The sequence below is a fragment of the Lissotriton vulgaris genome, chromosome 7 (assembly GCF_964263255.1).
Source record: "Lissotriton vulgaris chromosome 7, aLisVul1.2, whole genome shotgun sequence".
Classification (NCBI taxonomy): domain Eukaryota; kingdom Metazoa; phylum Chordata; class Amphibia; order Caudata; family Salamandridae; genus Lissotriton; species Lissotriton vulgaris.
Window position 1 is genome coordinate 450,869,800 of NC_141695.1, and position 25,092 is coordinate 450,894,891.

A 25,092-nucleotide genomic window follows, 5' to 3' on the forward strand; every position below is an offset into this window, starting at 1 on the left:
GCATTTCCAGTTTTCTTTTCTACATTGACAAAGGAGTAAGTAGCCTACTTTGTGGCTCAGGTCTGGGAGTGACGGCCCAGTGAAATGGTACATGCATCAGTGTGGTACTACTGGCAATTGCTTAATAGTAAAAATATGATATAAAACCATGCATTGCAACAATGGCGAGAGAGAGGGAAAAAAATATCACACATGGGATTTTCAAAAATCAATACAATTTATATTTTTCAGAAACTTTCTAGCAATGCATACATATGTTAAGAAGTTCGTATCACGGTTGTATAAGAGAGTGCATAGAAACGTGTATATAGAAGTAATCATGTGCAAAGTGATAAGAATAAAAAGAGTAATGGTTGTCACAGAATACTTTTAGACTATTAACAACAATGGCTAAAACACCTCAAATTAGCTAATGTAATATGCCTGTTTGGAAGACCAATCTTCTGCTCAAAGGCAATAGTTCATAGTTAAGAACTGGTGGTAACTGAATCCTAATACACAATTCATAAGGATCTTTATATTCAATCCAGGTTTGAAAATCAATGTCAAAGTTTTGACCCAATTGTTGCATGAGGTAAATTAAACCCATCAGGACAGTGGTGAAGAATAGTATGGCAACCTATAGTAGCACTAACTCAAGGTAGGTAACTTGACCCTACTCGGATACAGCCATAGAGAGGGCACAAGGTTCCTCATCCACAAATTGACCACGTGGTGGAGATTGCGCACATGAGAAGACAGACAGTCGTAAGGACACTACTACTTAAATTCCTTTGTGAATTACAACAATTATGCACTTACTCTAAAGAGTAAGTTTACCTTTGGTAAACTAGCCCCTAGACAGTAAGTTATCAGCACTGAGTGTGGCAAACAAAGACCCTGTGAAATATTTATGGCAGTGGAGAAAATTATCCTTGCTCCAGACATAAATACCATAGTACTCTGTGGAGCAGGCAGGGGTGGCCTTGTGTGTTAGGGACAGCTTCTAAAGTACTGGTAAGAATATATGATGCCTCTCAGTGTAGCAGAGGATAATGCAGCTGAGGCCTGGTTAGCAGGGCCTCTGCACATAACAGAGGTAGAGTCCGGATTGTTCAAAGGCTGAAAGAAATGTCATAGGACACAATGTAGGCAGGTATTTCTTACTGTCTAATCTTTGCTAACCCTAAGCCAAGGTTAGTATTGTCTCTTCTGTATCATAGAGTAAGTAGTCTACCCAATTCAACAATTCCGAATCAAGTTCCAGGATTCCGAGTGATTAAAGTCAAACCAATTATTGTACCCATCACCTAACTCACTGGGGGAGGGTGTACAGTACATGTTAACAATTCACTATCTCTTCAACTTTAGTCTTCTCAATGGCCTTCCTCATATTCTCCCAAAATACCATCTGCTTGTCCTCATTTCCATCAGGCCATGCTATGTATGTCTTTTTCTTCACCATCTTGGCCAGCCTGTGATAGGCAGACAGCTGGTACTTTGAAACATGCTCCAAGAAGACCAAGATGAGGACATCCTCCTGCTCAGCAAGCAGCCGATAGGTCGCCATTCGCATCTCCAGAGAGCACCATTCACTCCTCAGGTAATTGTGGCTGATCACACAGATGGTCTTCCTGCTCCTGTAAATACTGTCTGCTATGTTATCCACAATGTCTTTCCCCACCTCAAAATCCCTGTTATGTAGGCACAGTTTAAAGAATGGTGGCCCTTTCTCCTCCAGGTTCGGAATTAGATGCTGCAAAATCCAGTCTTGGTCACTGCTGCTGTAGGACACAAAAGCATCAAACTCATATTTTACAGGCTTGCCTTTTCTTCCCCTTATTCGGTTCAGCCATGCATAGAATATATACATCAAACTCAAGAAATGAGAGCTGCATGTTTTGTATAGTATTGTGACAGACATGAAAAAAAGAAGAAATATGGATGTTAAAAGGAATAACATAAACTCTATTTCTTGCTCACAATTATTATGTAAAAAAAATAAAAAGTTAAGCTTTGTACGCTCCTGAATGCAGATCAAATTGCTAAAATTTGTGACAAAGGTCTGTGGTGTACTGGCAGCCCAAGTGTAAAACCATGTGCTGACGCAATCGCATGGGAAGGTTACATCTTCCAAATACCAATATTTCAGTTTTGGAAATAATCTCTGAATGCCATTATCCAGTGTTGCAAAAGCATCATCACGAGTTACAAAAACACGAAGCGAGATCATGCTTTTGAACATGCCAAAAGTTAGGTATTTAAGCCTAGAATTCTGCAGAATAAGACATTGTAAACTTGGCAAATTCTGAAATAGAAGTTCTGGATTATAACTGAGGTTGTACATAGCTGAATACAAATTCCATACTTCTAAATATTTCAAATAGATTAAATTAGAGAAATTTAATGCACTGTAAAATCCTCCACCAATAAAATGACTATAAAACAGTTTCTCTAAAACGGGGCACATCTGGTGAAAAGAGATCTGTTGTTGCATAGATATGATTTCAGCATTAAAAGCTATAACAAGTTCTGTGGTGTTTTGAAAGAGAAGTCCTTTGGGTGTATCGATATTGATATAAAGGGCTACCAAAGTCACTATTTTCAGAGAAGAGAGTGATATGTCACTTTTACTTCTGATGTGTATATAATCACTTTCTGTCAATGTTAAAACGGTTAATTGAGGGAAATTCTCAGGCATAAGATACATGATGTTTATGTTTAGTTTGAGCTCTTTGAGGGACTTTAGCTCTCCCCATTGATCCCCTTCAAGTTTTTCGAAGGAATTTCCTTTAATATCTAAGGTCAGCAAGTTGGGCACATGTTCCAAAATGAGGCTATCTAGGTGCTTGAGTCTGTTGCCATGCAAATCCAGATGCTTTAGGTGGAGCAATCCGAAGAATCCCAGAGGTTCAATTGTTTCGATCCTATTTGAATTGAGAAGCAGCACAAGTAAATGAGCCATGCAGGCAAATTGTTTGTTTTTGACAAAGCTTACATTGTTGAATGAAAAGTCCAGAACCTGTAGTCCAGAATAGAAATGCATTGTTTCATATGATAGAGGACACAGGTCTGGTTTGAGGTCAGTATTTTCAGAGAGAATTAAAACTCTCAGATGAGGAATCTTGTATAAAACATCGCTTGCAATATATTTAAGATTATTGCGACTCAGATCCAAGGTTTCCAAAGACCCACACTCGGACAAGCCCTCTCCTGACAACTGCTCAAGGTCACTATCGGTAACAGCAAAGGACACTAGTTTAAATCTGGATGCAATGTAACACATGTTAATGGTAGATGAAGTTTCCTTCTTCACAAACCTAAGAAACAAATTGTCTAATGTTTCAGCTCCACAATGCAAAAGATCATTTAACAGCGGGGGCGGAGGGCTAAGAATCAGCGAGCGAAGCCCCATCCTACTAAAAGCATCCGGGCTAAGTTTACTGACAGGATTTCCTGATAGATCCAGCTCAAAGATCCCTGGAATGTTATCCCAGTGCTTAAAACCAAGTTTCATCTGTACGATCTCAATGTCGTTGTTGCTTAGGTCTAGTCGGTGAACTGATTGCATTCCCCTGAAGACATTGAACACCATGGACATGTCTTTAATGTTATCATACTGTAGAGAGAGTTCCTGAAGCTCAACAGAAGGTGGTAGATCCACCTGTCCAATATGATTAATACAGATGGTATTCAAGGTTAGAGTTTTTAAGGATGTCAAATTGAGAAATACATCTTGTGCAAATGATATGTTTTTGCATTGGAGAGACAAGGGATCATATAAAATGGTAAGGTTTTGAAGGTGTGGCAGTCCGTGGAACGCTCCTGAGAGCACAGTTTGAACTTCAACCTCCAAATACAAATACTGTAGCGCCTGGAATCTACAGAGTGCATTCCTGTGAATGGTATATACACTTCCAGTAACACACAGAGCCAGGACATCTCTAGGAACATCAGATAGATCTTCTGGTAAAGCAGTGATACTACCGCACCTAGCAAATAAGGTTTTGTTTTGAAATGAAGGCCATGAATAACAATCTGGCAGTCTGTACAGGTGTGTGGCATCCTCAGCGATCACACATTTTCTACTGGTCCACCCAAGGCTGAAGTAAGACCTGGTGGAGAGGATAAATAAGACACCGCTCCAGGTAAACAAGAGCACTTCCTTCATTCTTTTAATTTTTGAAGTCACCTGGATGCAGGTCTTTTCTTCTCTGAAAAATAAAATAAAATGCAGAGTTAGCCAAAAACTACATTTGGCCTACTAATAGTTATTATTTTGCTAATGACCAATAATCAAGAAATATAATACTTTGTAGGTCCTGAATCACAGGAGTGTGCACAAACACTCACATACAATATTTGTGATATTTTTGTGAAAAAGAGTAAACAGAAATCAGTGTGATTCAGTAACAGGCAAAATATGTTAATTAGGCCCTCATTCTGATGTTCGGTGGTGGGTCCACTGACATCTATCGATGCGATTCGACCACTGGATTATGAACTGGGGAGAGAATGACCACTTCTGTTCCAACGGGCTCAAAGAATATATCAGAGCTGCGGTGAGACCGTAATCCCTAAAATAGGGGCAGTGCCTGTTCAGCCACCACCGTAGGGATTATGATGTCTCTTTCTGTCTGTCTGTCTATGGCGATCAAATGCCATTGAAAAGTAGATGGAAAGAGTTGTAACCTATTCCCCTGCCATGTTTCACCTCCCTTTTTTTCCTTTTGGTATGCTCCTCCTCCCCCTCCCCTTTCCTGCCACTTGGAACATTCAGGGAGTTCATGTTGGAAAGTTGGGGATTGTGTTTGTCAGAGGAGAGTGGATGACCAAAATAAAGGTGTCTACTTACATTACTGGTGTCATCATGATTATTGTATCTTTTCTATTATGGCGACGAGGATGGGATCCAAACCCACGTGTGCAAAGCACAATGGATTTTTGAGAGATCAAAGTAATAAATGTTGTTCTAGAGCGCAAGGAAATAATTAATCTGTCAAGTGTTATTTAGCAGTGTTAAGAGGTCTCACCCAACTGTGTGACTTTGGCGAACTCAACGACTCCCTGATAAGAGATCAATTAGTCAGCTACACAAGTAGCAGTCAGATACAGGAAACATTATTAGCCAAAAACCCTACACTGGAAGAAGCAAGTTCCCTAGCTCAAGCTGTGAACACACAGCTAAATATTTGAAAGAAAGGAAAGTAACTGAAGAGGTAGTTGCCTCTGTACACGTGAAAGATTCAAACAGTAATATTTTTAAAGTGAAAAAGAAAGGGGAACCCTACAACAAACCTATGAGAGAACACCCTGAAATAAAATGCTACAGATGTGGTAGCAATAACCATTTGGCAAACAGCCCATACTGTTCTGCCCGTAGAGTCATTTGCAAGAAATGCAACAGGAGAGGCCATTTAGCCAGAGTTTGTAGGGATGGAGACAACAGCCAAGTCAAAACAGTAAATGTTGAGAGCACAACCCCAGAAATGTGTATTTCAAGTGAAAAGTGTAAGCAGTTGTACCAGACTAGGATACCCCAAATGTAAAGTGCCACTCAATAACAAAACCGTAGAAATGTTTGCAGACTCTTGTTCAACCTTTACCTTGTTAAATATCACAAAACCTGACATTTCTCCCAAAGGCTTCACCAAATATCCCATTCCTCTGGTAGGTATAATGGAAGCCTAAATAAATTTTAAAGGAAGGTCCACTGTAGGTAAAGTGTATCTGGTAAGAGTAGGGTCCAATCTTCTAGGTTGGCAACACCAGAAGGAATTGGGAATTATACTCGACCCCAACAATAGAGATCAAGTTATTCTGGTGGAAGATTCTGAATGGGGCAAGAAACTATGTGATGAATTTCTGAGTCTTTTCACAGATGAACTAGGACTTTTGAGAAGCTTTCAACACAAAATAAAAGTCAAACAAGGAGCTAAACCAGTGGTCCACAAAACCCGCCCGTTCCCCTTATAATGAGACAGCCCCTTAAGAATGAGGTAGACAGGTTGTGTCAATTGGGCGTCATACAACCCATAGACTCATCCGAGTTGTTGGCACCCATAGTCATAGCTTCCAAGGCTAATGGGGAACGCATCTGTATTGGCTTGCGCAGTATTAACAATAACATTTGGGTCGAGAGATTTGCCCTCCCCAATATTAATGAGATGTTGAGCTCCATGGGGAAAGCTAAGTTCTTGTCTGTCATCAATTTGTCCATGGCATAACATCAAGTAGAACTACACCCTGAGTGAAGACCCCTAACTGCATTCTCTTCCCCCTCTTAACAATAACATTCGGGTTGAGAGATTTCCCCTCCCCAATATTGATGAAATGTTGAGCACCATGGGGAAAGCTAAGTTCTTGTCTGTCATCGATTTGTCGATGGCATAACATCAAGTAGAACTACACCCTGAGTGAAGACCCCTAACTGCGTTTTCTTCACCCTTTGGAGCGAATATGTTCATCGGGATGCCATTTGGACTTGCTTCAGCTGCCACAGTTTCCCAAAAGATGATGCAGCAAGTGCTTAGTGGAATCCCTAACACTATGTGTTTCAAAGATGACATATTGATTTATGGGATACCTGCCGAAGAACATGATTCTGTTTTCAAAACTGTGTGCAAAAGTCTATCAGAGGCAGGGTTGACGGTGAAGCGTGACAAATGCAAAATAAAGGTGAATGCAGTAGACTATCTGGGACATACCATCTCACAAGATGGTTTCAGACCAAAACATAGTTTGATTCAACCCGTAAGAGATGCCCGGTACCCCACTAGCAAGGAGGAACTCAAGTCCTTTTTAGGCCTTCTTGAGTATATGGCCAAGTTTTTTCCTCAGTTTTCAAAGAAATGCGATGGAATACAAGAGCTGTTAAAGAAAAAACAGGAATTTAAATGAGAGGAGATGCACTGGGAGATGGTAAAAAATATGAAGCAAGAAATCATTGAGTCACCAGCCCTAGGACATTTTGACTACAGGAAGAAAACTATACTACGCACTGATGCTTCCAACAATGGCCTGGGGGCAACATTATCACAGAAAGGGGAGGGTGGCGAGACCATCATAGGCTTCACATCTCAAGCTTTGAGTCAGACGGAACGTAACTACTCTGTAATTGAGAGGGAAACCTTGGCGTGCTATTGGGACATTAACCATTTTAAAGGATAGCCAAGTGGGTTCTGCGTCTAGAGAACTATTGCTTTAGAAATGAGTACTTGCCAGGACAAGAAAATGTGGTAGAAGATTACTTGTCGAGATCTCCCCTTAACACTAACCATCACGAAGATCTTTTGGATGCTCCCATCCTAGCCATCCAATTACCGTCCCTCAGCAAGGAGGAATGGGAGGACGGGATGAGAAAGGACAGTAAACTGAACTCTCTTAAAAAGTTAATAGTCAATGGTTGTCCAGAAAGATGCAGTGAAGTGGTGAAGATATAAAAGATTTTTGCACAGTAAGACACAAATTAACCATCATTGACGATAAAGTGTATCGCAATAAAAAAATAGTCCTACCTTCTGATCTCAGGAACAAAATATTAGACCTGGACCATGAAGGACACTTAGGGAGAAGCAATTTCTGGTTCCCCCAACATGGGCTCAATGGTGGAAGTGAAAGTCAAAGAATGCATCATCTGTGCAAGAAGTGACAAAACAAAGATCCTATGAAAAGTTCCCTTGACTCTAGTGGAGGTACCCACAGTGCCACGGACGAAACGGGCCATGGACATAATTGGCCCTATGGAAACATTGGGATCCCAAAGGAGATTTATGTTCATCTTGGTTGACTACACCTCACACTGGGTAAATGTTAGATTCACATCCACAACAACAACTAGCAGTCTCCTCACAATTCTAAAATCTGTCTTTTCAAATGACGGTATACCAGCAGTTCTTGTAACTGACAATGGGGTGCAGTTTACATCCGAAGAGATGAAGAAGTTTCTGGGGGAATTAAACATCAAGCATGAGAAAACTTCACTCTACTGCCCAAAAGCCAATGGATTAGCAGAAAGAACGAACCGTATGATAAAAGAACATTTACAACTAGCCATCACTAATGGCCACAATATAGACGATTCTCTCAGAGAATGCACATGGGCATACCACACCGCGCCTGATCTCATCACAAGAATTTCCCCTTTTGTGGCACTAAGAGGGAGAGAGCCAAGCACCAAAATGAACCCTCTCTGGCTGGAAGGTGGAAATGAAGTAGAACACAACCGTATGGAAAGTCAAAGGAAAATCCAGCAACACCAAGCTAATTACAAAAGTTGGTATGACCAAAGACATGGGGTAAAAGGACATAAACTCAGAATCAACAATTCGGTTATGGTAAGGAAACCTACCCATGTCCAGGCTGGGCACAGCAAATTCTATTCCTCAACGATTAAGTAATATAGGCAGAAATGTGGTACGCCTTGAGAATGGACAGACTTGGAGTGGGGACAGACTTGTAAATGCTGATTAGTGTAACTGTTTCAGTCTACAGTCTCATGCTGTTTTGTTCATCCCTCTTTTTGTGGGGAGATGTGTTGTAGCCTATTGCCCGCCATGTTTCACCTCCCTTCTTTTCCTTTGGTATGCTCCTCCTCCCCCTCCTTTCCTGCTACTTTGAACGTTCAGTGAGTTCATGTTGGAATGATGGGGATTGTGTTTGTCAGAGGAGAGTGGATGACCAGAATAAAGGTGTCTCCTTACATTACAGGCATCTTCATGATTATTGTATCTTTTTCACAGAAAGGTATGCAGGGGCCCCTAGCAAGTCCCCTGTCCCCTCTGGGCCTTTGCTATAGGGGCTGTGCCCCCCAACATCCATGCACCATGTGGCAGGCACAGCATGGTTCCTGCCACAAGGTCTATGCATGTTTGAAAACATCCAGTTTTCAGTTACAGCATGGGCTGTGGCCTTTTTCGGCTGCCGCACAAGTTGTAATGGAAAAATTGATGTTTCCTAATTCAGCAGGTAGAACCGCTGACTTAAAGTCGGGCAGATTCCATCCCGCTATGGAGTCCGTCATATGCCTGTCCGACCGACATCGTAATGGGCCCCTCAGAGTTTGGTGGCTGAAGGACATCCATCCAAACTTGGAAGCTATCACATCCCCCCTGTGTACAGTGTATATGTTTGTGCTGTAAAGCAGTAGACTGTTTTTTTTTCTCAAGTCAATTTCACTGTACTGTGTTATTTAAATGGATTCTGGACTATTCTCTATGGTACTCAATATGTGAATGTCCATATATTAGTACCGTTGCTCCAAGTAACATGTCTTAAAAGGTGCCATGATAGGTGCAGAGCGAACAAACAATCACAAACATATTATGGAGGATCTGCAAAAATTATTTATTCACCAAGGCCACAAAATGTACGGTAGGAAAATTGTGTGTGTGCATAACTGGAAAACTGCCAAAACGAATCTCACCAAAGAACAATGGATCTGCTGCAGTGCATAAACAATACTCAGTGCGTGTGCACTGGTCACCTCCAAGTCTTTTCCCGTGGTCACCAATTTAACAAAAAATGCCACTGGTGGTAGAAGCAACATCTCATTCCTTTGGGCCAATGGATGACATCTTGCGAAGTGGCATCACATTGAGTGAGTTTAAGGGTAGATCTGCCTTTCTATCGGTGTGTGGTACGGTGATCCCTGGACTAATGCACTATATTGTAAATTATGAAGAAGGTTTGTGAAAGACATACTCACTCTGGCCTTCATCCTGCAAACACTTTACCGTCATTTTTACTTAGAAAATAATGTGTGTTTTGTGGTGACCTTCAAATGGTTATCCACGAGGTCAAAGTTCAAATTGAACCTACAATTCAATACAAGAGCGATCCTCATTACAGATCACAAACAGAGGGAGTCGTGAGAAGTGTCCTGTTAGGAAAATGCATAAATCAACAAGCAATCACTTAATACATTACACAGATTAAAGTAAAGGCAACCGTTGGTGGTCCAAGCAGTAGACAGTTAGTGACATACTTTATGAATAGTGCTCCCAGTATTCTGTTTTTACTAATTTTCACAGATAATTACAGACAGAACATAACGTTTACTGTATGTATTTATTTTTAAAAGCCGAAAAATACAGAAAATTGTGTCTTGTGAGTGACTTCCGACGCTGTCCTTCATGAATGCCAAGTCAACATCTGAGCAGATAGACAGCATGAGGAGTTAAAAAACAGGATGAGATTTCCTTAAATGCAGGCATATGTTGACATATATTTGCATATATTGCGTATATATACATGCTGATATGGTGTTCTTCTGTATAGGCTGCCTAGTTTGCTACAATCAAGAGGCATCAAAGTATGACTGAATATTTATCAGTTAAATGAATTTGGAAATTCACCATGTTACCACTCCATTCAATCTTAAAACACAGAAAAAATATGGATAAATATCAATAAGCTGGCCAAAAAATAACGGGAATAAATACAGACGGAAGTGTTGAAAAAAAGTAAATACCATAAAACTGGGAGCCCTATTTATAATATACATTTATGGCATTGCAATGAGCACTTATTTAAAAGCAAGCTGTGTGGTGGGCCTCATATCAGCTCAATATATTACAGTGTAATACCTCTGCACCCAGTGGGTTGCTTAATTGAAAATTGCAGTGCAATTTCCTAAGCAGAATATATTAGCTCTCTAGTGGCCCTCATTTGAATTGTTAATGTGGTTACCTTTCCAAAAACGAATGATCCATTCCACTTTTTATACGGCACTGCAGAGAATGCAAATTGCAGTGCTCAGCTCCCAAACAGATGCCGCAATGTCAGAGCTCCTTTGTTTTCCAAAGTAATGTTATATATGTCATAGAGACTTTTAGAGCTCATACAGTTACCTGTAGGTGACAAAGCGCTAGCTCTGAATGAGAAAACATGAAAACTTATCTATGATTCTTTAGTTAGGTAATAGCCAAGGGGCTTATGTACAAGCTCCTTGTGTTTCCGGGGCATCACTTTTAAAATAGGAAAGGGCTTGTAAATATGCTCCCACGTTTTTAATGCCTTCCTGAACATAAATATATTTAGAATGACCCTGATGTGTGAATTTTTCATGTGATTAGTTATCTTTCCTATAGATCCAAACTTTTCCCAGCCCGACTTATGGCCACCATGGCATACAGGGAGAATCCTTGATCAGACCTAATGCTATGCACATGGAAAATGGTTTCATTTTCATGAAGAGCTCTTCCAGAGCTCAAGGTCGCACTGAGCTCAGACTCCTATAACAGGACCTGGCCCGCGAAGCATATTTCTTAAGGTTCTGCTGTCATCTAATAATGAATTCTATGCAGGCGCGTTGAAACATATCATCAAGCAGCACATAGACAGAGGGCCTCATTTATGAAAACTGTTGCATCGCTGCAACAAAACAGCAATGCAACAGTTTCCACTGCACTCTCCTTCCGACATGATGGATGCACCTTATATAAAGTACACACTCCATGTCGTAAGGAAAGACAGATACGTCAGGAATCCTGAGTTATCTGTCGGCGCAAAAGTCAGGCATTGCTGAAGTTGTTTTGCAAGCATGACACAACTCCAGCAATGTTTTGGGGTGGTTTATCCTTAATGCATGCATCACCCTTATACCTGCCATGAGGCAGGCGTAAGGTTTTGATTACAATGGTGTTCTAGAAGTGGTGCATTGAAATCTTACAGATTCCAATGCGCCACTTCTACAAGGCTTTCTTGCAGGGGAATGACCGCCCTGCATACATTATACCTGACGCAGGTATAATGTGGCGCAGGGGTTTACAAGGTGAGGCATCTGTCCAGATGCGCCACTTTGTAAACATGGCGCAATGTGGTGCATTGTTCATGCCACCACTGCCTCACGAAAAGTGACGCAACAGCGGTGTAAAAATGTTGCGTGGGCTCATAAATAATCCCCAGAGAATGTAACAAAAGGCATATATGGTCCAGTTATTTTGAGGAGGCTGAACAAGCCTATGAACTGTCCAGTATTTTTTTAAAGCAACCCTTCTCGATTGACTGTAAAATCTGCAATCAAAATGCAAATAACTCTGTTGAGCCCTGCTGCAGTCATGTTTGAGCAATCTAAAAGAAATTATCTTTTCTAATAATAGACTTGTTTTACTTGCAGAACACCCACTATTATTTATTTGAGCAGTTCCAAACATCAACAAGACAGAAAATATGAGAATGAGATACATGCTGTTCCAGATCAAAGAATATAGACTCACCTGACGTTTGGAATCTTATGCACATCCACAAGCAGACTTTGTGACAAATAGCATGCGTCCCTTACCCACTCTTTATGCTGTTGTCCAAAGGGCAATTCAGAGACCTAAATATGCATGAAAAAGATCAGGCTTGAAAACATATTGACTAGCTGCACTGACCATCTTTTTGACAAATTGACTAGCTGTCAATTTTTTAAAAACTGAATAGATTTCTGAACTTTGTCGCTACACAAAATGTTTAAAATCCTTCTTTAAAGGACATGACTTAATATAAATCTTACATCGTATGTGCTAAATATCTATTCAATGCAATTGGTGAACTATTATTTTATTATATTTTATTATATTTCATGGTTATGTTTTTGTAACAAATTTAATTAATGAATTACAATAAATACATTTTCTCTCACCTTCTCTATCCTTTTTTCTCTTCATTATGATACTTGTAGTCATGTTTGTACCAATATATATTCTGGACTACAAGCCCCAGAGTCTAAAGGAAAAAACCTCAGCTAGATGAGTTAGTCATGCACAGTACCAAGAAACTTAAATACACTGCACTCTCTGGCAAAAACAAATATATGGGGGTGTGGCCAACCATCATAGCCGATCAGACGCGATTCTGACCGGCTCTGTCCCAGGCCCTAGGGACGATCTAATAAAGGGCATGAATATCAGCACAAATTGCTTCCTGGTAGGCTTTGGGGGAATTGGGGGCTCGGAAAGTCAGTTTTGAGTCCCCGGGTGCCGTCAGAATATCAGCGTAAGAGTCTGCATCCAAGGCGACTGAACCCCTCTTGCCTCTTTCTGCACTTCACTTGCCTCTTTTTGCACCCCTATTGCCTGTTATAGCAACTTACTTGTCTTGTCTCTTTCATCACTTCTCTTGTTTCTTTTTACACCTCTGTTGCTTCTTTCAGTAATTCTCTTTCCTCTCTCTTCACTTCTCTTGCCTGTTTCTGCATCTCTATTCCCTCTTTTTGCATCTCCCTTACCTCTTTCTACACCCCTCTTGCCTATTTTTGGACCCCTGTTCCTCTTTCTGTACCTCTCCTGCCTGTTTCTGTACCTCTCTTGACTCTTTTTCAAATCTCTTACCTCTTTGGGCATCCCTCTTGCCTCTTTCTGCCCCTCCGTTGGTTCTTTCAGCACTTTATTGCTTTTTCCTGTACCTCACTTGCATCTTTCTGCACCCCTCTTGCCTCTTTCTGCACTTCTCTTGCCTCTCTCTGCACCTCTTCTGCCAGTTTCTGCACCTCTTGTCCCTCTTTCTTCACTTCTCCTACCTTTTTCAACACCTCTGTTGCTTCTTCCTGCCTTTTGTTTGCTTCTTTCTGCACCTCTCTTGCTTCTTTCTGCAACCATCCTGTCTCTTTCTATACCATTTTTTCCTTTTGTGTAATACCTCTCTTGCCTCTTTCTGTACCCCTCTTGTCTTTTTCTGCACTCCAGTTGGTTCTTTCTGCACTTCACTTGCTTTTTTCTATACCTCTCTTGCTTCTTACTGCTCCACTATTGCGTCTCTGTGAACCCCTCTTTCTGTAACTCTATTGCCTCTCTCTGCAGTGCTCTTGCCTCCTTCTGCATCTGTGTTGTTTCTTTCTGCACTTCTGTTGCCTCTTTATGCATCACTCTTGCCATTTTCTGCACCTCACTTGCCTCTTTCTGGACCTCTCTTGCCTCTTTCTGCACTACTCTTGCCTGTTTCTGCACCTCTCTGGCCTCTTCGAGGACCTCCCTTAGCTCTTTCTACACCCCTCTTGCCTATTTCTGCACCACTCTTCCCTCTTTCTATAGCTATCTTGACTCTTCTGTATCCCTGTTCCCTCTTTCTGTACCTGTCCTGCCTGTGTCTGACCTCTCTTGCCTCTTTCTGTACTTCTCTTACCTCCTTCTGCTCTTCTGTTGCTTCTTTCTGCACGTTTTTTGCTTCTTTCTGTACCTCTCTTGCTTCTTTCTGTACCCCTCTTGCCTCTTTCTGTACCTTTCTTCCTTCTTTGTGTACCTCTCTTGCCTCTTTCTTTACCCCTCTTGCCTTTTTCTGCACCTCTCTTTATTTTGTGCTTTCTGCACTTCTCTTTCTTTTTTCAGCATCTTTCTTGGTACTTTCTGTACCACTCTTGCCTCTTTCTGCACCTCTCTTGTATCTTTCTGCAGCACTCTTGCCTCTTTCTGCACCTTTTCCTCATCTTTCTGCAGTTCTTCTGCCTCCTTCTGCACATTTGTTGCTTCTTTCTGTACTTTTCTTTCCTCTTTCTGCATCACTTCTGCCATTTTCTGTACTTAAATTGCCTCTTTCTGCACCTCTTTTCAATCGTTCTGCACTTCTCTTGCCTCTTCCTGCACCTTACGTGTCTCTTTCAGCACTTTTCTTGCTTTTTTCTGCACCTCTCATTTCTTTCTGTAACTCTCTTGTCTCTTTCATTACTTATCTTGCTTCTTTCTAAACCTCTGTTGCTTCTTTCAGCACTTCCCTTGCCTCTTAGTGCACTTCTCTTGCCTGTTTCTGCACCTCTCTTGCCTATTTCTGCATCTAACTTGCCGCTTTCGGTACTAATTTTTCTTTTTTATGCACCTCTCTTGTTTCTTTCTGCAACTCTCTTGTCTCTTTTATTATTTCTCTTGCTTCTTTCTACACCTCTGTTGCTTTTTTCAGCACTTCTCTTGCCTCTCTCTGCACTTCTCTTGCATGTTTCCTCAACTCTCTTGCCTCTTTCTGCACCTCCATTGTCTCTTGCTATACCCCTCTTGCCTCTTTCTGTATCCTTGTCCCTGTTTCTCTGCCTCTCTTGTCTCTTTCTGCACCCCTGTTACCTCTCTCTGCACCTTTTCTGCCTGTTTCTGCCCTTCTTTTGCTTCTTTCCTCACCTCTCTTTCAGCACATCTTTTCCCTCTTTCCACACCTCTCTTGCCTCTGTCTGTACCTCTGTTCCCTCTCTCTGCACCTCTTCTGTCTGTTTCTGAACCTCCCTTACCTCTTTCAGCGTTTCTTTTGCCCCTTTCTGCACCTCTGTTACTTATTTCTGCACGTATCTTGCCTCTTTGTCCACCCCTCTAGCCTCTTTCTGCACCCTTGTTGCTTTTTTCTGCGCTTCTCCTGCCTCTTTCTGCACTTACCCTGCTTCTTTCTGTGCTTCTCTCACTTCTTTTTGTACTCAAATGGGAAGTACTAGCTGTCAAGTTTAAAGTTCTGCGTGCTCTCGTGAACTGAGATATATGTTTACTTGTATATGTATTCTCACATGTGTTATGCATCTGAATACAAGTGTGCCTCCTAAAGGTGGTTACCTTTTCTCAGTTCTGCTCTGTCATTCAGTTGCACAAACAGACATACCTTATGTGGCACAAGGGGGACACAAGACCTAAGTGAGAATTTTCAAGCCACATATGGCCACCTTGTGTGTTCCTGCATGGATTGATAAATCTAGAGTAACACAAGGCAGTGCAAATTGCTGCCTTGTGTTACTCTGCACCAGGGAGGTGTTCCACAGGAGGAGCATGGGTGTTCCCATGCACCCACCCATGGATTTTGGCCCATTCCAAGATTTAGCTTCAGTGGTAGATCTGTTAATGCTTCCAAATGCTATGCCACCCCTTGTGCAACCTAACAAGGAGAAATATATTTCTTTTTTGTTTTTTCCTCTTTCTACGTGTGTTACACACAGAGTAGGTGTAAAATGCCTTTCAAGATTCTTTCTGTGCAGATGTCCTTTCCTGAACAAAAACAATCCTGCCTACACTACAGTCAACCTTGCACCATGGTGCTCAGCGGCTGACAGTGCGCCAGTGCCAGGAAGGGATAGGAATGAGTTGAATAATGATAAATACAGTGCCTTTGTGCCCTTTCCCAAAGCGGCTTGCTGCATTGCGCTGCCTGAAAAAATTATAAATATGGGTCCCTTTTCCCACCTAAAGTGAAAAAATATTTTTTATTTTACATTGTTAATTATTAAAATTGATCTACTGAAGTAACTAGAATTCATGTATTCATATTTTAATAGCATTTAAACTTAAATTATTTTTAAATTAAAAAAGGTTTTTAAAATACTTTATGTCTTTAATACATATTTTTTATTTTTTACAAATTTTTGTTTACATATTTATTTATATTTTTAAGTAATTGAAATATTTAATTAAAAATTATTTCCTATGGTTTTTATTTAAAGTCGCAAAAGGTCTTTCTTTGAATAGTGTTCCAAAATCTGGTTCTGCTGTAACAGTTCCCATCTTCTGTTAATAATATTTTTGATATCTCGAGATGCCGACGAAAATTTAGACACAAACACCATTCTTTTAGTGTTCTTTTAACTTTGTTTTGTCAGTAGCTCCGATCTGGGTAAGGTCTTTACTCTGGCTATTTGTTTATCTAATGGCGCTTCTGGATATCCTCTTTGGATGTACCGTAATTTCTGATCATTCAAAGACCTCTCGCACTCAAGTTCACTAGATGAAATTCTCTTAATACGCATGAATTGAGACATTGGTAAATTTTTGATAAGATTCATTGGATGAAAACTTTGAAACTGCATTTTCACATCTATCTCACAATCTTCACTACTGAAGTATTGATCACTTACATTCTTTATTCTCAGGAAGTTATTTTTTCACAATTCAGGTAAGCAAATTGTGAATGTATAAATACAGTTGTCCATTCTATAAGCTTCCAAGCATGTTTACTGACGTTCGCGTACCTGGTATTTTTTGACATCTTAGATTCATGAGAGTTTTGTTTGAGGCTTGTTTCAGAAGTAGCACAGGCATTTTTTAAACCGTGAACATATAGACATACATATGCACATGGAGTTATCAAAAAAAGAGCTAATGTTGTGTAATGATTCAACCTATAAATGAATAACGCAGTTTATGAAACAGATTGAGTGTTTAGGTGATGAAGCTATTTTAAAATTTTTCATTGAACTGTAAATAGGCTCAAAATGGCATCGCATAAAATTGTTTCCTTGTTCTTTTTTGTGACACAGGTACCCTTGACGAAGGGACCTTTTGAGTCCCGAAATGCATTGGGCGCTCAGGAATTGTAACCACTGGTTGAATTGATGTTTAACAAAATGTATCATTGATTTATGTTCAAGAATATCAAAAAGAGAAATATTTGAATAAGAAGTAACATATTAAATGTGCTGATGAAAATTAATCAAATATTGTGTTAATTGTTTTCAAAAATTCTTTTAAGTTGATGCATGCTGTAGTCCTAGCTGCCAAACCTGGGGTTAGGCCACTTTCATCAGTTTGTAGAGAGGCAGACACAGGGCCTGGTCATTCAAGTGTTCCACAAACAAGCAATTACAGGGTGGGAAATATACTAGAAACTTTGGGGCATATTACCAACAGCGATAATTATCGCCATGTTGGTTTAGCGGCAATATTTTTATCGCCGAGCTGCGGCGATTTTTATCGCTTAGGAGCCTTGCTATTATCAAGGTTTATCTCCTAAGCGATAAAAATCGGCCGAAATGCATGAATATCGCTGAAAAGTCAGCGATATTCATGCATTACCGAGCTAATGCTCTTAGCCATGTTATCCACCTACCATTGGATAACATGGCTAAGAACTGCTCAGGGGAAGGTCTTAGCTTTCGGAGATATTCGCGCTTAGCGCAAATATCTCTCAAAGTTGGTAATAGGAGATAGCGATGTTCTTGGCATGACCACTTTGCATGTCATTAGTAATAAATATCACTGACATGCAAAGCGGGGCCCAATATGGTCGCTATCTCCTACTAGCTGTCGCTAACTGGTGTTAGCGACAGCTAGGTAATATTGAGATAATTTTATCTCCGCTCTCTTGGCTTTTAAAGCCAAAAAAGCGGAGATAAACCCCCTTGATAATATACCCCATAGACCCTAGTGCAGTAAATGTTTCAGTTCAAACTAGACAACCATCCCCTCATACAGGAACTTCTGTGGGACCTCCAAGTAACGCTTCTGATACATTGAATGTTAGGATGCCTGGTCTACATAAGGATGCAGAGAGAGGAACATTTTGGCGATCATCTTGAAACTTTCCTGCATCCCTCATCTAATTTAAACTTGCCTCCAGAAGCCAGTCCATGTACAGTGGTTTTGTCAAATGTTCCTCCCCTACCCCACATTACTCACAAACATTGGGCTACTTTGGGGAACAAGGCCCTTCATTTTCCAGAGAACACGTTTAGAGCATTCTCTCTTCCAGGAATTTAAAATGGTTTGAAGAATAGGATGGGTGTGCCCCTCAGTCAAGTCCTTCCAATGGGACTGTGTTGTGTTAACATTCAGGTCACCTCTCCCGGTATGTACAATTCTTGAGAGGGGAATTGCTGGCCCCTTTAATATCAGTGATATATATATTTTACCACTAGGTTACTGTTACAAACCCCCAAATTTCCATGAACCTTGAGGTACCACCTTTATGGGGGGTAACCCCAGGGGTTTCGGGGAGCCCAGACTCTCGATCCTGGTGTCTAATCGCTTCAATGCTTTGTGTTCATTGGAGGATATAGACTGACTGGGTGCGGGACTGTTGGCTCTCCCAACCTGTGTAGGAAGGGCCTGGTGTTGGGCAAAACTCCGGTTATCCTAGATCGGGAATAGTGGGTCCCTCCTCCAATTGTAATCATATCTGTGATACTAATGAGGTTCAAAGAGAGCCAGAGGCAGAGCTTATCATATTAGATGAACCCACAGACTTGTTGAATGCTTCTCTTTCACCTAGCCGAATAGTGGGGGACTCAACTGGGACAGCCATGGCTAACTGCTTTAAGAGTGGTAAACCCCGTTTATGCAATGTTCTCTCTTGGGACATTGCTGGTATTTCATCTAAGTTAAATAACCATCTGTGGAGTGAATTTATTTGTCAGTTTCAGTTTCGGTGCCTTCAGAAAACCTGGGTCAAGGAGCGGTTCACTTAAATGGTTTCAGACTTACCATACCCCAGCGGGTAATAGTTCAAGTGGTAGGGCTAAGGGCGGTCTCTGCATTTATATATCGTGCACCATTAATACTAGAAAGATAACCTTGCTTGCGCAGGATAACCAACTAGTTAAATTGGACTTAGATCCCACGCACACCATTGTGTCTTTAATTTGTATAATAATATTCCCTCTGACAAAGTGAGAGCTGTTACTCAAAATATGATAAAAATGCTAAATAATGTTGATAGGAGTAAAGATTTAATGATGATATTGGCCAGAGATTTTAACGGTACTTTCTGTAAGAAAACTGGGGCCAAACTATGTGATGCGCTAAATGATGATGGCACATGTGTGTCCCATTTTTGACATTCTGTCTTGGAGGAAAAATGTAATGAACTTGTCTTCTCCCTTGACCTGGGCTTTGCGAATGAAATGTGTCCAGTTCCTCTTTCCATGCCTTGGACATTCAATGGCAGGGGCCTTTGTTCTATTATTGATTATGTTTTAGTCTCCAATAGTCATGCATACACCCTCCATTCCTTTTATATAGCTGACAATTCTCATTGTTTGGCATTCTCACTACCGTCCACCTCGATTTTAAGTTCTAAAAAGCATATTCATTTGCACGGAAACCTAACTATGGGGAGACTTAATGGGTATTCCTTGCGATGGACATCGGTGGACCAAACTGCACTGGTCAAAACTGTGTTGGGCAATAGCAAACCAGCGATAGAGACTTGCCTGAGTGAGATAGCCACTCCAGAAGATATTTTGGCTTCCTTCGAGGACATTTCCCATGCTGATAGAGAGTCTCTTTTCAAATGTAAAAGTACTAAGGGCCCTCATAACGGCTGGTTTGTTTCTAGGTGCACTCAGGCTTATTCTTACCCTGAAAAATGTGTTACATATAACGCAGAGGAATACAACTGATATAAAGATGGCTAGAGGTGCTTACAAACAATTAGGGATCGGAAAGCCACTTTAAAGAAGGAGGTGTGGGAAGAATTACGCCTCAGTACTTAACGATAATGTGGCTTTTTGGAAAGTTAATAGGGCCCCTTTCTTGTCCAGAGAGGGCGGACCAACAATCAAAATAGCAGTAACCGAGGAGCAAAGGATTGAGCATTTTACAAAAGTATATCATGGGAAGGGAAACCCAGCCATGATGGACAATTCTGCTCAGGACGTCTGGAATTTGAATCCCCCCTCCCCCCCCAGGTAGCGCTTTATTGTGTTACACTGGATGAGGTTGAACGAGCTCTGTCTGTCAGCAAGGGCTGCAGTGCTCCTGGACCAGATTGGGTACCAGTGGATCTGTTTAAGGCAGATGTTACTCTACGGGGGCCCCTCCTGACACAGGTTCTAAATGCTAGCTGCAATGCACCCTTTCCACCAACTTGGGTGGAATCAACTATTGTCCCCATTTTTAAAAAGTGAGACAGGCATGACCCGGCATGCTATAGACCTATTTCATTACTTTATGCCATAACTAAAGTAGTGGGTAGAATAATATTGGAACGTCTTCAGGATTGGGCAGAGGAGAACTCTATTCTGTCGGACCTGCAATATGGCTTTCGAGTAGGAGTAGGGACCATAGAGCAGGGTTTGAATTTGTCTTTTTGAGTGGGCAAATACACTAGAGCTAAGGTTGGGAACCTATTTTTAGCCTTTGTTGACCTTACAGCCGCATTCGATTGCATGATTCATACTAAACTTTGGTCAATTTTAGAGGTAATGGGGGTTGACATACAGATTATTTATTTTCTTAGACGTTTTTATAGTGATGCAAACGCATGTGTCCACTGTGGTCTGCAGTGCGAACGCTCCGCTCCCTTACTGATTAGAAGTGGAGTCAGGCAAGGTTGTGTCCTGGCTCCTTTTCTCTTCAACCTGTACACAAACGGTTTGTGGAGGCCCTTTTAAAAGTTAACCATGATGTCCCTCATGTAGCGGGCGTCCTATTCTAGCCCTCTTATATGCAGACGATGCAGTGCTGATGTCCCGCACACAAGTGGGACTTCAGAGGGTTTTGAACAGTTTTACTAATTTTATGAATGAGTTAGGTTTAAGAGTTAACTCCTCTAAGACTTTTGTTATGCGTTGTGGTACTGGCAATAAGAGAACTGAAGATATGTTTGTGGCAGGACAGAAGATCGGAGTCACCAATAAATTTTCATATCTGGGAATTCTCTTTGCCCACAATGATTCTTGGTCTCAGGCAGTGTCAGCAAACAAATGTACCTTTTTGCGCACTATATCTGCCCTTAGAACTCTTGCGGGAAAATTAGGTAAAAGACCACCTGAGGACCTTATCAAGATATATAAAGCAAAATGTGTCACAGCTACAGTTTATGGGACTGAGGGTATGGGGCTAGTTGATTTGGTTCTCCTCCAAAGAGTCGAAAATGCTTTCCTGAATTGTATCTTGTCTGTCCCGAGTGGCATTGCAGCAAGTATATGTCATGCAGAGTTGGGCCTCACCTTTATTTCAAACTTAATTAAGCTCAAACCTGTGCTGTTATGGCACAGACTTTAGACAAAGGAAGAGACAAAACTAAACAAAGACATTATTTTGGATGTTCTGAAACTAGGGGCCTTGAGGATCTCATGGCTGAGCTAAGTGTGCAACTTCCTACTAGATCTTCATCATTTAGAGTACTTTACTAATCCTAGTAATATTCAGAAAATATGTAGGAGGAACTAAAAGCAAAGGGCTTTTCACTGTTAGATACTGCCAGATTGTCTTCTGAAATTGTAAAACCCACTGTCCTACACAATCAGATGATTGTAATTACTTTTAACATTCAACCCTACCTCACCCTTGTGACAAGTGAATATGGCAGATTCCTACTAGTTCGCTTTCGATTGGGGTTTTTTCATAGATTAGTCACATTTTCTAAAGTGAATGACTGGTCTCAAGACCTCCAGTTGTGGCCATGTGATAATATTTCTAAGCAAACCATGATACGTGTTATACTTTTTTGTAGATTTTATTCTGATGCCAGGAAAATGTGCTTAGTCCTTGTGTTAAAATGGTTTGGGCTCTGGCAATGTCGACCTGCCTTTTTGTCATTACAACAATTAGATAATGTGCATAGTGTCTGTAGGATGGTAATTTTCTTTTAAAAAGTTCTGTGTTTAAGGAAACGTATGAGTCTTTCTTAAATGTCATTTAATCCAAGGAAAGTTTGTTGTGTTTAATATTCTTTTAATTTTTTCAATGAATTTTAGCTAATTGCAAATCAGTATTTTATATGAATTTTCATATATGAAACCTTGTTATTTTGCTTTTATGATTGTTTGTTCACAATTGAATAAAGCTTTCTTTGATTTGATTACTCAAAAGTGTATGAATAAAGTACAAGGGTAAATGTATCTCAAGTATAAGTTATGTTTGTGAATAGCCCCGACAGTGTCTGTTGGTTAATTGTTGAGTTCTAAACTTCTACTCCCCACTACTTATCTGAGAAGTCTCCAACTGTTTTCCCTCACACCCCTGAGAGTCAAGTCAAAAATAGTTGCACATGGAACAGTTTGAAGAGCCATAGCAGAATGGACCCCAGGACTCTAGGAGAAAACAACTTCAAGCACCAAACGCCCATCTGCCCTGTGACCCACCCAACTGGGGTATGACAGTAACACATTCTCAAGAGATTAAGCAAGATAATCTACATAGATTAAGAGAGATTTATATAACAGAGTATCCTGCATCAAATGTACACGAATACATGTACACACACACACACACACACACACACACTCCTCACTTTCCTCACACACCTCTTATAGGTTTGCAGATAAAACAACCAGTGCCCCACAGCTGTCAATGCGAGTACATCAATTGTTAGTTGTGCTGCCTCCTGCTCATGGTCAGAGGCAGATCACCTTTGTTTAAACTTTGAGTGCACATTAACATCCAGCTGAGTCTACAACAAATCAGAATACTTTAGAGCACATACCTGGAGATTCATGCCCTAGATCATATGTGCAGAAATCATGGACTACCGCTTGCTTTTACTGAATGAAATGTTCACACACTAACTTTTCACCAGGAAATTATTCAGCTGGTGGTGTTAAAATTAATAGTTTTTGTGTGAGAGCTCTGCCGTATGCTGTGGTGAAATGTACACTTTCAAAGAAATTACAGAATCAGAGCAACAAGATTATGGCCTTTTGTAACAAGTTGCTTCAGCCCAATGAACATCTTTGATGTGCTAGTAGGAAGCCAAGAAAACCAGTGTAGTAAATATGGTCCCATACTTCTTTACTATGAAGTAATAAATGGTGAGTTCTTGAATGGCTCTGAGTCCTAGAAATATTTGAGTCCACAGCAGCTTAGATTTTATCCTCAACAAAGCTGGGGAGTTATTACAGAAGTGTGTCAGGGTGAAATAGGTTTCTGTACCCGTTTTGGCTCCTGTGGCTTTCTATTTTATATGTAATGTATTAGGTGATGCCTGACCTATGGTTATGTTATGTTAAAATTATTTGCATAGCGCACGAACACCGGCAGGTTTCTTAGTGCCTAAAATAGGAGTAACCTGGGTCCATATGAGTTATTCTTATGCCCGAATAAACAGCCACGTTTTAAGGAGTCTCCTGAATGTCAAAAGGTCTGTGCAGGATCTGATATCAAGGGATTCCAAAAGTGGGAAGTCAGAATTGTAAATCTGCATCGGCCTAGTCTTTTCAGTTTGTAGGCCTGCGTGACCAGGAGGTACCTGTAGGCAGAATGCAAATGTGGGTGGGTTGATGCAGCTGAATAAGATTGGAGATGAATTTCAGGCAGACATCATGCAAAGATTTAAAAATAAGACACCAAAGTTTGAAAGAGCTTTGTAGATTTCTCATAAGAGGGGAAGTGTGTTGTCATCTTGGCTGATGGAAAATCAGTTTAGAGGCCTGATTCTACACCATTTGCAGTCTTTTGACTAGATAATATGGCAGACCGAAATAGAGTGAGTTCATGTAGTCTACGTGGGAAATGACCAAGATTAGGACAGCCTGAACCAGTGCTTCCTCAGTGAGAAGTCTGCTGATTTTTCTTATCTTCTGCAACTGGAAGAAACAGATAGAAACTACAGTTCCAATCTGGGACTGCATGGACTGGTCACAATTGATTGTAGCCCGAGGCTCTTTGAGGAGAGAGATGGAGTTGGGGATGAACCCAGAGCAGTTGGCCAAAAGTGTGAGCTCCAGGGGTTTCAAGCCCCACTGTGGCGCGGTGGAGAAGCAGACCAGGACAAATAGACTCTTTAAGGATTTTTCTTTTTAATGATAGTGTATTCAAAGAAATAAGGCTTTTGGGAAGTCAGTCTTGGATGGAGAAAAGTACACACAAAATAATGGGTCAGGAAAACAAACGACAGTCCTTGGTGTAAAGAATTCTGGGAGTTGTTGTCTGGCCCGGTTTCTTCCTGCTTTCTAGATGGTGGTCAGGAGTTCCAGTGATTGGCAGGCTTGCCGACCATGTATCCGTTGGAAGAGAGGACTGCAAACAGAAGGGAAAAAAAAGAAATACAAAGAAAATAACGTAAGAGGGATGTTTTGCCTCTGATTAATTTGTTGCGGGAAGCCGGGGAGGTGTAGGGGGTTTCCATCTCTCCCGTCACCAGTGTGTTTTGCGTGCGCTTAGTCTAGCATGAAGATGGACCGGGGACTCTACCTCCGGTAACAACCACCCTCTGGGTCCCGCCGGTGCGCGGCCCCACACCCGTACCATGTTTAGCCACATCCCTCAGGGGCCTGAGGCTTAATTCTCCGCGTTGCCAGGTAGGGTCTGGCTGCCCGTCTGTTTCCTCATCTGATACTGCTCCGCTCCAGTGCTCCTCTCGGCGGCTTCGTTCTTCGTCCTTGGTGCCACAACGAAGGTCTTCACCAGTGTCTTCTCACGGCGTGTTTCAACGGTCGGTCCAATCGAACGCCGACTACCTCTTGCGTCCTCCGTTTTGAAGTTGTCGGGATGATGTGACTCGGTCACCTGATCC

At 41.2% G+C, this 25,092-nt stretch overlaps 1 protein-coding gene across 2 annotated transcripts in view; it reads right to left on the bottom strand.

The window, feature by feature from the left end:
• Window positions 1–248: 248 nt before the first annotated feature.
• Window positions 249–25,092, bottom strand: part of LOC147701838 (toll-like receptor 12) — a 93,905-nt gene continuing 69,061 nt past the window's right edge. The window contains exons 2-3 of one of the 2 annotated variants that reach the window (XM_086930473.1): window positions 12,198–12,301; window positions 249–4,193 (exon numbers count right to left, since the gene is read on the bottom strand). In XM_086930473.1, coding sequence (XP_086786599.1) covers window positions 1,322–4,150 — 2,829 coding nt within the window. In that variant the 5' untranslated portion in view covers window positions 4,151–4,193; window positions 12,198–12,301 and the 3' untranslated portion in view covers window positions 249–1,321. The remainder of the gene's footprint in view (window positions 4,194–12,197; window positions 12,302–25,092) is intronic. The other variant, XM_086930474.1, reaches the window with a different exon arrangement.